The sequence below is a fragment of the Mastigoproctus giganteus genome, chromosome 2 (assembly GCF_048544385.1).
Source record: "Mastigoproctus giganteus isolate SK-2022 chromosome 2, ASM4854438v1, whole genome shotgun sequence".
NCBI lineage: Eukaryota > Metazoa > Arthropoda > Arachnida > Uropygi > Thelyphonidae > Mastigoproctus > Mastigoproctus giganteus.
In genome coordinates, this window is record NC_143576.1 from 243,918,157 (window position 1) to 243,933,887 (window position 15,731).

The window sequence follows — 15,731 nt, forward strand, 5'->3', positions numbered from 1 at the left end:
TAAGAAAGTAATTTTTGTAATCGTGAGGTATAATACAGCCTTTTCTGCGTTATTCCTTCGTAGCCGTTTTGAAGAATCAAACTGACTGTTCATCCTATTGCTATTTTTTTTTTTTTTTTTCGTTTACTATGAGGTTATTGTTGTACAGCTGAGTGCTAATACAGTAGGCAGCAACTAAACACAACATTTGGTTATAGGATGGATAATTGAAATAATTTCTTTGAATTAGCATAATAAAACTACCCAAGACACAAAGGATGGTGGAGTACCCGAACTTTAGTTAACCTCCTAACTCACATTAAAAACACTTCCTAGTCGTGTAGCATTACTAAAATAACACAAATAAGAGAATTTGGGCAGCTCCAAATTAACTATGAATCGACTTGCAAAAAGGCTGGATAACGTTAGAGCACTATATATTTAAAATTCCTTTAACGTAAAAACAGTGAGGCTTCAAATTTATATTGGTAACATTAGCGATTTTTAGAAAACAGCTGTTTACTTTCGTTTATTTGAGGGGTAAAAACAGGCCATGCGTAGTAAGACCAGGGTTACAAAAGTGAGCAAATCTTGAGAGCACTTCGTTTTGCGTCTGCGCTAGATTTACTAGTCTTTCCGCCTGCGCTTTCAGACGTTTCGCGAGAAGGAACAAGCAGTCAGTGATAACTACAGGTGTGAAGACTTAATTTGGTATTTTTATCTTAAATAAGTTCGGTCGTGTTTTTTGTAGGGCAACTAGTACTGCCTTGTTATTAAAAAATCACTTTGTCCGCTTTCGTTTACCGGCATTCATTTTACTTGTGTATTAGCATTTGAAAGCAATTGGGAGAGAAACGCCATTTTGCGACTGCGCGGTAGGGATAATAAGCACACAAGCAATTCAGTAAAATATTTTGATACAGGTCAAGTATAAATCTGAACTACCGATTTCTCCTTGCTATATATTTCATTAAATATATCAAGTACTCTATTGTTATTTTAAAAAGTTCATGTACTTACCAGAATTAACAAGAAATGTACTGCATTCCCATGCGCGAGATAGTCTTAAAATGGAGACGATCTGAGCAAGCAATGGAACATCGCCAGAGCGGTTAACATTGAGAAATCAATGGCTCAATGTTGGGAGAATATAGATTTTGCTATTTAGCGCAACGGGCTCTGCGCCCTCTACCGACACATCAATAGTAGTGTATAAAATGAGAGCAGCCATTTTTACTTAGTAAGCGTTTGGACCGGTTAGTAAGATGATTATGTGTGTGTGCTATTTGACATATTGTTTAGGTTTGGTTGAGGAAAAGTAAGCGTTGCTATTTGTAATGGTTTTGTAGAAGTAATAAAGCGTCTAGTAAAGCGATAACAGGAAGAGAATTTCAGCTAGTGAGTCATAACTGCAACTGTCGTTTTGGACAACCAAAGGCTAGTGCGGGACAGTTGCTGGTGCTACGTGCCTTTTTTGTGTGCGTGTTTGATTTGGAATCTGTTCCATCATGGCGTCGGTGCAAACAGAGACATTAGTCAGTGCATCCAATCATAACCCTTCAAATACCACAAATAATAGCGTTGAAAATGCGATTTCTAATCAGAATAATGTAAGGGATCTCATGACCGATGACATGGGCTGGAAAGCAAAATTAAAACTTCCACCCAAAGACAGGCGGAAGAAGACTGTAGACGTTACAGACACTAAAGGTAATGAATTTGAAGATTTTTGTCTGAAACGGGAACTGTTGATGGCGATTTTTGAGAAAGGCTGGGAAAAGCCATCCCCAATTCAAGAAGCTAGTATTCCCATTGCGCTTCTGGGGAGAGATATTTTGGCTCGAGCTAAAAATGGAACCGGAAAGACTGGTGCTTATGTAATCCCACTTCTACAAAGAGTAGACATTTCAAAAAACAATGTTCAAGCACTTATCATAGTTCCCACACGCGAGTTAGCCCTGCAGACAAGTCAGATTTGTATAGAACTATCGAAACACATGGGCGCCCGTGTGATGGTTACTACAGGTGGTACAAATTTAAAAGATGATATTATGCGTATTTATGAAAACGTGCACATCATCATAGCCACACCAGGAAGGATATTAGACTTAATGGAGAAAGAAGTTGCACAAATGGACAAATGTGGTATGCTGATCCTTGATGAAGCTGACAAGTTACTATCACAAGATTTTAAAGGTATGGTAGATAAAGTGATAAGCTATTTACCAAAAGATCGACAGATTCTTTTGTATTCTGCCACATTCCCAATAACTGTAGAACAGTTCATGAAAAAGCATCTTAATAATCCATATGAAATAAACTTAATGGATGAGCTGACACTGAAAGGTGTAACGCAATATTATGCTTTTGTACAGGAAAAGCAGAAAGTGCACTGTTTGAATACCCTTTTCTCTAAACTTCAGATTAACCAGTCCATTATCTTCTGTAACTCCACACAGCGTGTCGAGCTTCTTGCAAAGAAGATAACAGAACTGGGCTATTCTTGCTATTATATACATGCCAGAATGTCACAACAACATCGCAACCGTGTTTTCCACGACTTTCGTGCTGGGTTGTGCCGCAACTTAGTTTGCTCTGATCTGTTTACAAGAGGAATTGACATTCAAGCTGTAAATGTAGTTATCAACTTTGATTTTCCAAAAATGGCCGAAACCTATTTGCATCGCATTGGCCGATCTGGTCGTTTTGGGCATCTTGGAATTGCCATAAATTTAATCACCTATGACGATAGGTTTAATCTCCATCGCATTGAACAGGAGCTGGGGACAGAAATAAAGCCAATTCCAAAGGTTATAGACAAAAGTTTGTATGTCCCAGAGTATCAGTTAGAAGAATGAGCACCCCAGACAGACAAATTGCTCATCTGATTACTGTAAAAATTCATTATTCATGTCACTTGTGTACTGACTATTGGACATCTTGTAATCGGACATGTCTTATTTTAAATATTTAAACAGAAAGTAATCTGAATGTTAATTTAAAAATTTTGGTTTAGCTTTTTTGAATAAACGGCATATTATATACATATGTTGAATAATTTGTGATATCTAAATGTTGGAAAGTGGCCCAACAGGTTATTTCAGTTTCATGTACATAGGTTTTGCTCTTTGGATGAGCGTCTAGTTTTAATTTTTATATATATACAAATGACTGTTCAGAAAACTTTACTGCAGTACAGTTTTGGTTGGTGATAAGAGTTAAATTAAAAGTAGCCTGTTGAGCCATAGTGGAAAAATAGTGGTGTTATTTTTTAATACAAAAGTTCATAAATTTGGAATTCATCAGAAACTGATGTAGGAGAGAGAGAAGCATGAGCATTATTTTTTCAACATTTAAGTTTGTTGGGTATTTTAAAACTTAATGCCGTGTATAAAACATGTCATATCAACAAGATGTCCATAGTCACTTCATTGTCATTGTGGCAGAATTGGGTCATAAATTTTTGCCATTTTGTAAATATTCAGCCTTTGCCATTGGTGCTGAGGTTTGTGTGGTTTGTTCACATTGTTAGCTCGAACATGGGGAAAGTTTTTTGAAGAATAACATGTTTCTTGTTATGGCATTGCACATGTGGAAGAAGCACAGAGGACCTAGTCACCTGACAAAAATAAGTTCACATTTACAAAAATAAAATGCTTTTTATTAGAGGTGACTTACTGTAATCTCTTTTTCCATCATGTCCTCTTCCAGATGTGTCATGCCAACACTTTGTAGGTTTTTTTCTACAGCTATTTTTGTATTGTATAATCTATAATCTTTGCACAAAAAGTGGCTATCTCTGGGTTGGGCAACAGTATTTTCAGGCTTATTTTTCCCCTCTTTGCTTTTCGTCTCCCCTCCCTTTTAGAAAGAATTGGTTGTCGTTAAAAGTATCAACTGCAGATGATCTGGGGTTTACAGTTTTGCTAATATTTGTTTTCTAACTTAAAATTTAAGCTAAAAATAAAAAAAAAAAAAGCCCCAGAGATTGCTACTTTTAGTGTGTACTGTACATAATATATAAATATATATAAAGTTTATTCATGTGGGGGAATGACTTCATTCAGTGCAGTGTTGGAATCGGAATAAGGAATAAAGCAGTTGCTTCCAGAAACTCAAATGTTGAAAAAGGAGTTGTAGTCACAAATGGCTGGTACCAACACCTACAGGTATATGGACTGCATATGCAGCAAAATAGTCGAACTTTTCTCCCAGGCAAGCATGAATGGAATGTGTTGTTTGAAGTGAAAAAAATTGAAAGTTATTTTTTACAGATATATGTAAATTCATCTTGATTCAAGGTGTAATTTATTTTAACTTGTGTCAAGATCAACTTACATCATTGCTAAATTTGTTTGCTAAGCAAACTTGTCATTTGAAGGCCAGTGTTTTTTTTTTTTTTTTTTAAATCCCCATGATAAATTGAGGACACTGGCAGATAAACCCCAGATCTTCTGCGTGATTTTTAGTCTTTCTTTCAGGTTATCAAAACAAAAAAAAGAAAAAAAAAATTTGGTCAAAATTCAAGATAACCTTAAAGGAAGAAGCAATAAAAAAAAAGTGTGTAAACTCTATACTTCTGCCATCCCTGTCTTTTGCTTTTATGAAAGAAATTTGATATTTGGTTAAATTGATCAATAAATTTAATTACAGGGATTATTAAGTATGATTTGAGAGGAGACGCTACAGTTTGACCCTATGTAGCTGCTCATGGTTTACACACTTACCGGTTGGTTTTTTCCACGTTGTGCATCCAGAAAGGATGCACAAAGTGGAGTCAAGTTGGGTCAGGTGCTATCTATATGCTCTTGTTGGATTAGGGTGGGGGAGAATAATAACTTTAATAATCCCAGTTGACAATCTAAAACTAAGCGCAAACTGCTTACTGACAAGAGCATATAGTTGCCCAGAATTTTAAATTTTTATTCATGATGGCAAATTATATATTGGCTATGAATATCAAAAAGTATTCCAATCTGTATTGAGAATTTGTGTAAAAATTGTTATGTGAAAAAAAAAATTCTGGTTAATTTAAAAATTCAGTCAGATAAACTTAGTAGTGCCATTTTTTTTTTTTTTTAATTGTTTCAAATGGTAAAAGTGACTAAAAGTTCTTTATTTTAGAAAATCATTTTAAACTTTCAATTACCTTTGCTTCAAAATACTGCCAAGCACTTTATTTATTGCAAGAATTCTTAAATATCAAGGAAGCAGAACTTTTAATCACTTCTCTTCCATTTGTTAACTGAAATTTGAATGTAAAATATTAAAAAAAAAATGAAAAATGAAAAATGTCTTCATATCAAGTATAATGGTGTGATGTTTGTTTATAATGTGATCAGAAAACCATCTTTTCAGGTGCACACAGTTAAAACTAAAGTTTTAGAATATTTTTGATCTTTTAATTTGTGTAAGCAGTGTAGCGTTAAATACTTTCAGCATATGTATTGGAGTAAAGAATTAATTTGAAGGAAAATTCATATACCTTAACTGTATCTAGTGAGTAAATTGCTTTCAGAAATTTTCTTTAATGATTATAAAAGATTCTCTTGATACAAAAATAAACTTATTGAAAGTGAATTTGTTTTAAAACTGCATTTTAAGAAATCAGCAATATAGTCTGTGCATTTTGAAAATGTGGTATATCTGATAAGCCATGTTTATGAGGGGTACAAAATTTCTAATCCTTGAACTTCATCTAGTTATCTATCCACAATCTTTTTTCCACAACAGAGATTAGATATATTAGAGAATGTCATCTGTCCCAGTGATTGCAGCAGGAATTCTTAGAAGAGGATTGACAACTCGGGCTTATCAAGAAGCATTAGATCAAAAAACAAGACGAGAAGTGTATGATAGAATGTTAAGGGTAGATCATGCAGGTGAGCTTGGAGCTGATCGTATTTATGCTGGTCAAATGGCAGTGCTGGGCCAAACTAGTGTTGGTCCTGTGATTAAAGATATGTGGGAACAAGAGAAAGAACACCTTCAAACCTTTGAGCAATTACTGCCTAAATATCGTGCCCGTCCAACAGCTCTCTTACCTTTATGGAATGTTGCTGGGTTTCTTCTGGGGGCAGGTAATTTTTTATATATATTTTGTGTGATAATGCTATTTATATCAGTTAATTTTGAAGAGCAGTTTTTTTAGTAGTGGTTTTTTTTTTTTTTTTGTGCATGCTAAAAAGTATTAATTTAATTGTCTTGTCTCAAGTTTGCATTTATTTTTATGTAATGCAGGTAGGTATTTGTTATGAAATTCTTAAATCAATTCTGATCTGTGAAGAAAGTACAAGTGAAAATTGTTCACCTCCAATGTCTGTGTATTTTGTTTATTAATTAGGTGACAGTTTAAGAAATATGTAAAAGATCTTAATGTTAATTAATATTATTATAGCATATTTGAATGTCAAATGTTGAGATATCACAAGTAGGAATGATACAAAGAAAAGCTGTCTAAAGTAGAAAAAATTTATCTTGGTGACTAAAGAATTACTTTTGAATAAGCATTTTAACCAGTGGTATAATGAATGGATTCACCCCCACCAGTTCATTGTCCCCAAAACTAGTAGCAATTTTTATATTGAACCAATGAACAAGTGCATACAAAAATGCAGAATGCATCATTCCTAAGACTTTGAATCCCTAGGTCTCTTTAACATGCCTTAACTGAGATAATGGATTGTCACAAATGTAATGTCAATATGATAGTTTTATTGACATTACCATTCATGATTTCTTATAATCACATCCTTGGAAATTGGTTGACCTCTTCCTGGACTGCAAAATTGAAAGTCTTTTCTTCAAGACTGGCCAGGAAGAGTGGAATAGCACTCTTCCTGGCCAGTTTCTTCTGGCAGTGTAATGAGGGGTCACTTCTAGGATCCAAAATCAAATTTTTTATACTGGGACTCCACACGAGCTCACTACATTGATAACATCTAATAGGTGCATTAAAAAAAAAAAAAAAAGAAAGGAAAACTTGTATGCAGATTTCACTTGTCTGATTTTTTTTGAAATAAATGGCAAAAAAAATGGTGAGAAACTTTAAAAATTTACTCTTAATTCTGACACTATACTGAATATTAAGAAAGACAAAAAAAAATTGGAAACAGCAAAAAGAGATATTGGGAAATGGCATTCTTGTTGGAAAAGTTTCACACTTCCTTTTGGTCAAGAAGGAAGCAAAATCAATGGAAGATTAACACTGAATTGTGTGTGTTTTTTTTTTTTTTTTCTCTGAAACAGAGCCTAGAAATTACAGCTAGCATTGCATTTATAGGGTAGGTCCTTGCTATGGACAAAGGGATTGTTGAGTGGAAGAAGATGATAGTTAATGGCCGTTGCTCTTCTTGGACAAATGTTACTGGTCTAGTCTCCCCCAGGATATTAGGCTTGTTGTTATTTTTGTATTTATAATTAATGCCACACTGCACTAATTTATACAGCAGCCTCTTATGTGCAATGGTATTGAAAGCTTTTTTGTTATACTGAAATCCAAGTATATGATATCAAAATTATTTTTTGTATCTGGTTCCTTTGTTACTGCATTATAATATTCAATCAGACAAGATTGCCCCTTAACAAATCCATGCTGACTTTTTTTAATGAAAACCCCAAACATGGGAAGTATTAGAACCTATAGTACTATGCATGGGTTGAAGGTTTAGAAGGTGAAACGAGATATGTTGACTTTCGATTTGAATTTCTGTAGATTGTAATTTTTCAGGAAATGTGTATGAAGGATGTACCAGAAAACAGAAGCTGAAAGAATGAGGAAGAAGAAAAGTTGGTCAGTAAAAGGATGACTGGTTATAGATACTTACCCATGGAAGTATCTATAGAAAAGGCATGCAGCAGAAACAGAACATCTATGAGACAGAGTGGAAAGACTGTTAGAGATCAGTCATTAATTTACCTAACTGTCCTTATTTGAATGGAGTCTAGAAGCCTTGAGAGCGGCTTTGGGGACACTGCTGCAGATATGGGAACAATATTCCACGGTAAGGCTTATTTGCGACTTATACATAGTGAACAGCTTTGGAAGAAAAGTAATGCTAAGACCGAAAGAGAGAACCCAGTTTTTTAGATGCAGAGGAAGCAATATTTTAAATGTGCTTATACCAAGAGGAAATCAACCGGTGAAACACCACCACTTTGCTTATTGGGGGCTTGAAGTGGTGAAACCCATGTTTAGTCTGTAGAGCAAAGTTTCCGGCATCCCCCTCCCCCATACTTCTCCTTCAACCCATGCACGGTACTAAGTACTATAGGTTTTGATACCTTTCGTGTTTGGGGTTTTCATTAAAAAAAAAAAAGTCAGCGTAATCCCCAATAGAGATATATGATCTTGCCTAGAAATCAGTGTCGTCATTGATGATAAGCATAGAAGCAGAGGAATTATTTTTGTGAGATATGAGAGGACTGAGTTTTAGAAGGATTGAAGTCAACTAAGTTATCTTTACCCCACTGTAGATCAGCATCTAAGGAATTAGTAGTGGATATTCAAGAAGTTGAAGCTGTTTGTGCGGGGAAAGGTTTCCCAAATTGGAAGGTAGAATGCAATGTGCTATCATCGGCAAAACTATGGATAGGATTCTGGGTTATGGAAGAATGCCATTAATATATAAGAGGAAAAGAATGGGAGAAAACTGAATCTTGGGAACACCAGCATTAGTGGAGAAGTTAGATAGAGAGAAAACTGGATACCAAATTACAAAAAACATTTTGCAGACTTTAGATAAGCTGGAAGCTTATCTAAAAGACATTTATGCCAAAGACTGTCAAAAACCTTTGAAATGTCAAGGGCAACTACTTGAGTTTCACCAAGCTTTTCCATTGAATATGTCCATAGATGGGTAATTAAGCCAGAATATCACCAGTGGATCCCATATTGACGATCATTGGTCGGGTAGGATGTTTCTAGGTAGTTTGAGTTGGCAGCTAATTGATTTCTCCATTACTTTAGAAAGCATAGAAGTGCAATGGGATGATAATTGGATGGGGGGAATTTGTCACCTGTTTTTAGGAACTGACTGGATATGAGCAAATTTTCTAAGCAGAAGGGAAAATGCCTTTGGAATAAGAAAGTGAAAAATGGTTACACAGAACACATAAGTTTAGGAGCACAGGTTTTGAGGACAAGTTGAGAAATACAATCAGGACCTGGAGCTTTCTTAGCATCAATATTGTTCAAAATCCTTTTGACAGAAGACCACAGGAAGCATTGAATGGAGTCTGGTGGGAATGGTAGGAGGTGGTGTACCAAAATAATTAATACACCAGTTGGAAGCAAAATAAGATGCTAGCAGGTCAGCTTTATCTTGGGCTGAAGTGGCAATAGAACCATCAGGATTTGACAGGTGGGCAAAAGTTTCAGCCAATAGGTTTGGCAAGAGACGAGAATGCTTGACTACCATTTGGATAAGAAGCAAGTTTTCTACTCGGCCTGTTCGAAATGTAATTTGGACTTATTAATAAATACTTTTTTTACAATTATTTCAATATGGAATATTCTTCACTTGAACAGCCTTAGCACATTTATTGGAAAACCAAGATTTAGATGAGATTTTAAGGTGAGCAGTGTGGAATAAAAGATTTAATCCCTGCAAGAATATTTCACTGACATGATCTGAGCAAATGTTGACATCAGAAGATTTGAAACCATAATCAGACCAAGGAAAAGAAAAGAAATCTTGCAAATCATCCCATTGTGCATTCTTGTAATGCCAAACAACACTAGGTTGAGAGTGGTCATGAGAGAAATGCTCCATTGGAGAAGAGACAATCGCCAAGTTGTGATCTGAGGTGCCTAGAGGAGCACTTGCCTCAACCATGTACTTAGAACGGTTGTTTGTGGGAAAAAGATCAAGTGTTGTTGGCTGGTTGTTAGGATCTTACCAAGTCTCTGGCAGGGAATATCAGAATGGACATATACACAAGTTCCACTTTTGAAGCAAAAGGAATCAAACAGTGAATAATTTGGACAACTGAGCTGAGCATTTGTTGAATTAGCTGATAGCTAGGATTCTGTCAGAAAAAGTACATGGGGTTTGGCAGACTAATTAGAAATGGTCATAATTGAGATTAGAACTGAGACCACATTTGTGAAATGAACAAGGAAGTGTTTATAGATCTTTTTATTTGTTTGACAATTCATGGTGTATTCAGAACTGAGAAAATGTGGCAAGGACATGCCGTATGAAGTAATGAAATTTTTGAATGTGCCATACACATTGTAATAATATACCTAGCTCCTTGACATAACTGCCTCAAATGCCTCCTGCATACACCATCTTAGAGTAGAGGCAGTGAGATTATACACTAGCTGATCCAGATGCCTCTTAGAGAGTTACATATAAGTTTGGTCTGGTGGACTATCTAGTGGCCATTCTGTGAACACTGTTTTAAAGCTGTACCCTAAAAATGTAAGGAAGATTGGATCTTGCCGTGATGTCCATCATAACCTCAAACGATATCAATCATGCTGCATGATGGAAGAGATGGGGGGTTGATTAGACAAGTTTAGCCTTTTACCTGCAAGTTCTTAATGCATGAAGAGTCGCTGGTGATCACATCAAGAGTATTGCTCTCTTGTTGCCTCTCTAATGTGCTACTGAAATAAAAGTAAAGTGCAGCCATTATCAACCCACTGCAGGATGGAAGCCTCCTCAACAACTCATGCTGAGGGAAATGGACCATAATCTGCCACGCTGGTCCAGTGCGGGTTGGTAGATCGACCGTATTCAGCAGTCAGGGGCTTGAACCCCGGTCTACTCAAAGAGCGTGTGCTACTGCACTCCTGCTCATGACCACTCGGCTACGGAGATAGTAATCCAATAAAGCCACAAGTCCTGCTAGTATGTGAGTCATCAACCCACAAGTTCGAGTCAATATCTGGGAATTTAATCCCTCATTCTGATTTACTAGCCCACTTTATTTCTCTTTATAGCTATTTGTTATACTCACCACAATCATTTGGCCTATAACACACTCCTCCCTTTTTTTTTTTCTCCCAGTGCTTATTCACACCAAACTGGTTCATGTTGCACTGGCCACCCATGTCATCTGGATGCACTACCTCAGATTTTGTTTCTTAATTAAGAGCATAACCATTTCCTTCTCTCTAATTTTCCATACAGATACCTCTTGCTTTCCAGGCTGTTGCATGTTCTGATAGCAGTGCAAAAATCACTCATCTCTGCCTGTGGCTCTGGTTAATGCATTAGTGTATCCCCTCCACCAAGCTATTGGTTTTCTGCCCACCTAGCCTGTTCGAAATGTAGTTTGGACTTATTAATAAATACTTTACAATTATTTCAATATGGAACATTCTTCTCTTGAACGGCCTTAGCACATGGGTAGTGGTATCCATTGAGAATAAGTAACAGTAGTCTCCTTTGGTGAAGCATTACTTATTCAAGGTAGTGCAATACATGGTAACTCGTGAAGGTAGTCACAATATGAGATGCAATTCTGCCTTGATAGAATCACTTATTTACATTATTAGACTTGAATTTTTTGTAATTTTTAGGAAATATGTAGAGGAGGGTTATTCTGGAAAATATAGATTGGAGGAATAAATGAGGGAGAAAAGTTGGCTCTAAGTTTGAAGTTGGACAGTAAATAGTTGACTGGTTGCAGCATGTTTGGAGAGGGGATTATAGAAGCCAATTCAAAAGAACAGTGCCCATAAAAGTAGCTATAGAGAAGGTGTGCAGCAGAAACAATGTCTGAGACAGGAATTGAGATACTTTAAGTAATGGTGATTAACCTAATTGTCATCTTTTGAATGGAGTCTAGAATTCTGAGAGAATGGATGGAGGCACTGCCCCAGATGTGGAAACAGTATTCCATGGTATGATGAATTTGAGGCTTGTACAGGGTGAGTAGCTGTGTAGGAAAAAAAAAGTAATACCAAGTGTGAAAGAAAACAGGTTTTTAGATGCAGAGGAAGCATAATTTATGATGTGCTTATGCCAAGAGATTAGTAATCAGAGTAATCTCTAATAGAGATGTATCTTGTCTAGAAATCTGAGTGTCATTAAAGATAAACATAGGTGCAGAAGGTTTTTTTTTTTTATCTTTCAAGATAAGACAGGACAGTTTTTGAAGGATTGAAATTAACTGAGTTATCTTTGCCCTAAGTTATGTTTGAAAAATTTGGATAGAGATTAAGCCAGGGATGATTGAAAAGAGATTTCAAATTACGAAGTCTGGTAGGAAATATCAGAGCGGGCACATGTGAAACCTTAGAAGCAAAAGGAATCATATAGTGAATAATTAGGACAACTGATGAGCAGTGGTTGAATCAGCTGATAATTGTGCAATTCTGTCAAAAAGTAATTTGGGGCTTAGCAGACTAAGTGGAAAGAGGCACCATTGAGTTTAGAACTAGGACCATTATATTTGTGAAATGAATGCATTGTTTGCTGCTACTAATACAACAGATTATACTTAATACAGTTTAGCTATGTTTCAAGGTTCTTTGAACCCATCTTGGGGTCTCTGAGCAGATATTGATTGCTGGAACTGATCATGAAGGATCTTCGTGGCAGTTCAAATAAAACAAAAAAAAAAACTGGAAGCTTGCTGTTCAACAGCATATCACAAATGCCAAGGTAGCATATATTGGATAAATAATGAACATGCATTTAACACCTTACTGAAATTGCTGACATCTAATGTGTAGAGTACATTGGGTGTTGTGCTGCAGGTAAGTATAATCCATGTCAGCACTTTCTCAACTTTGAATCTGAACTTTTTATATTGAACTTCAAATTCATAATGTATTATGCCTTGTGCATTTATTTTTGCTTAGTAACCATTACTATATACACATTTTGCCATCTCATTGTGTAGTTCTACTTCATAACTGTGTTGTCATGGTTGCAACACCAGGGTACCTGCCCACCCACCGATGATAGGCCACATTTCATATGCCTTGAAACGGTGCCCTCTGGGTAGTGGTATCCATTGAGAATAAGTAACTGTAGTCTCCTTTGGTGAAGCATTATTTATTCGGGGTAGTGCAATACATGGTAACTCGTGAAGGTAGTCACAATATGAGATGCAGTTAAATCATTACCATTCATACTGTGATTGTGGTTCACTATAGCAAAGAAATAATGGTGTATTTTCGCTGAACATTCTATAGTGATCAAATTCGTAATATATTATGCCTTGTGCAGTTATTTTTGCTTATTAGTTGTAATACTGTATCATGTCATTAAGCTGTATGAAAGCAATTGTCTTATCTCCAGGGATTTTGGAATTTTGTGCTGTTTATTTTAGTCACACTTTGGAAAAGGGGACACTTTTAAAAAATAGAATTTTACTAAATGTTTAAATGGAACACAGCTGCTCACATGGCAACTGACGAGTGCTTGCTTTTTTTTTTTAATGGCTTTTTTGTTGGATTGAAAATGGTTTTCTACAAATTATCCAAATTTTCATTGAAGTTATATGGACTCTATGCATTTTTATTCACTCATTTTCTATTTCCCCCTTCTGTGGATGCCTCCTGTGCTGGAGAGTACTCCACACCCAAGGCCACAGCTGTCAGACTGGTTTACCTTAAATGCCCAGGCCAATTCCTTATCCCATCCCTTCATTGTTGATCAGTATTTTACTTGCCACACTACCATTCAAAAATCTTCAAACTCACCTGCAGATATGCCCTCTCTATTAGCTATAGTGAAAGACCACTTTTTCTTAAAGCTTAAGAGAATTCTTTTGTATTATCTGATCCATCTTTTCATAATTTTTAGAGTGGATCCTTAAATGTAAAAAATCAGTTCATCGGAAATAACATATAATCCCTACCCTCATTCAGCAACCTTTGTATAAGCCTGCAGTAAAAGGTACTTAGGGAATGTGCTAAACTGAAGCTATTAGCAAAGACTGGTTATAGTAGTCAAGAATTCTTTGCCTGAGTGAATAGAGGGCAGACATGATGTTACAGTAGAATACATTGTTTTGAGAGCCATGTAAAAGCAAAAACTGTAATATTAAAAGTAAAACATTTGTTTTTATATTTTGTGTGGCTATGACAGTTACGACTTTTTAGACTTCATTCGATATCCACTGAATTCAAGTGTAAGTTCACAGAAATACATAAGTGACTGGTCTAAGCCAAACTTTTCTTGTATTCTCTCTCTGGTTGACATGGAGGGTTTTTATTATTATTTATTTATTACAATAATTAACAATGAGCTAGTCATTTTTTGTTGCAGCATACGGATTCAATCTCTCAGTGAGCCTGCTACCGTTTACTTGGGTTACACTGCAACTATAGCCAGTCTTAGAAGCGTTTGGAAGGTTTAGATATTTATTAGTTTCACAATATATGGTGTATTCAGAAGTGAGAAAAGGTGGTGAGGACATGCTGTATGAAGTAATGAAATTTTTGAATATGCCATACATAGTAATAATATACCTAGCTCCTTGGCATAATGTGGCCTCAAATTCGAACTGCATACATACTACTCGGATTACCTCTAGTCACAAGATAGTGACTAGATAAATCAATGTGAGGATATGCAAATTTCTTGTTAAAGAAATTTGCATATCCTTACATTGATTTAATTATTTTTACAGTTATATATTAGCAACATCAGGACCAGGGTATGTCTGCCATGGCAAAAGTTGATGTTGTAGAGCAGGTATCTTTTAAGGACACAAAAGGTGATATCGTACATGCTGGCATTAATGAGATTGCTTCTACAGGGATGGGATACATTTAAATAGAAGGGGTACAAGAATATTTGCTGATGCTATCGAGGCAATGTTGGGTGGGTCCGGAAATTGCTAGCTTGGGGATACACAGACTAAAAGGTTAACATTAACTGCAGGCACAGGTGGAAATGATTCTTGCACTGCTTCTATTGGAATGAGCAATAGCCTAGAAAGCCAGTTGCTGGGGATTTCTGGAACTGCTGGGTGTCATGAAGCAAGTAAATACATGGGCTGTGTTAGAGTAACTAAGAGTAAGAACAGGTGCATGTATACTTGCATGTAAACCAATGCTAGGAGCATAGTAAATAAATTTGATGAATTTGAAGTGCTGGTTAAGACATCCAAGGCAGATATTGTTGGGATATCAGATGTGGTGCCACTCAGATATAAGGAATACAATGTGTATAGGAAGGGAGAAGGGGTTATGCTGTTAATTAAGAAACACATAAAAACTCAGGAAGTGCATCCAGTTGACATAGATGGACAGTGCAATGTTGAGTCAGTTTGGTTGTGACATAAGCACTTGGAAAGCAAAAATGAGGGTAGGAGTTTGTTATAGGCCTAATGACCGAGTATAACGAACAATTATACAAAAAAAATAGTGGGTTGGTAAATCAGTGTCTTATAATGGGGGATTTTAATTTAACAGATATATTGTAACTTGTGGTTGGTCACTCACACGCTAGCAAGGCTTTTGTGAATTTATTCAATGATTGTTTTCTATAGCATCATGTTAGAGATGCAACAAGAGGGAGTAACACTTTTGATCTGATTATCAGCAGTGATTATTCATGCATTTAGAATTTACAGATAAAGGAACCACTAGGTGGTACTGATCACAGTGTACTGATGTGGGATTTTCTTAAAGATGTAACTATCATCAGGGGTAAAAGGAAGGGTTTCTGCTTTCGTAAAGGTGACTATGGTGGTCTAGGATTCTTTAGGTTCTATACAGTGGGACCAACCAATGATGTTACCAACAGCAAATTCTAAATGGGAAATAATTTTGGAAGCTA

The 15,731-nt window shown here is 36.0% G+C and overlaps 3 protein-coding genes across 6 annotated transcripts in view; 2 read left to right on the forward strand and 1 right to left on the reverse strand.

The window, feature by feature from the left end:
* LOC150090333 (DNA-binding protein P3A2-like) overlaps positions 1–1,082 on the reverse strand; it is a 333,226-nt gene extending 332,144 nt beyond the window's left edge. For both annotated transcript variants that reach the window (XM_090389805.1, XM_090389803.1), the window contains exon 1: positions 1,000–1,082. The gene's annotated coding sequence lies outside the window, so the exon portion shown is untranslated. The remainder of the gene's footprint in view (positions 1–999) is intronic.
* Coq7 (ubiquinone biosynthesis protein COQ7, mitochondrial) overlaps positions 1–15,731 on the forward strand; it is a 51,321-nt gene that overhangs the window by 290 nt on the left and 35,300 nt on the right. The window contains exons 1-2 of one of the 3 annotated variants that reach the window (XM_090389807.1): positions 602–672; positions 5,713–6,059. In XM_090389807.1, coding sequence (XP_090245933.1) covers positions 5,732–6,059 — 328 coding nt within the window. In that variant the 5' untranslated portion in view covers positions 602–672; positions 5,713–5,731. Of the gene's footprint in view, positions 1–601; positions 673–5,314; positions 6,060–15,731 lie in introns of those variants that run through there. The other 2 variants (XM_090389809.1, XM_090389808.1) reach the window with 2 other exon arrangements.
* On the forward strand, positions 681–4,446 carry me31B (ATP-dependent RNA helicase me31b). Its single transcript, XM_090389806.1, has one exon. The coding sequence runs from the start codon at positions 1,488–1,490 to the stop codon at positions 2,835–2,837; it is 1,350 nt and encodes a 449-aa protein (XP_090245932.1). The 5' UTR covers positions 681–1,487; the 3' UTR covers positions 2,838–4,446.

Bases quoted from the DNA above. Each gene is read 5' to 3' on its own strand.
- me31B (XM_090389806.1), top strand. From the start codon at position 1,488: ATGGCGTCGGTGCAAACAGAGACATTAGTCAGTGCATCCAATCATAAC.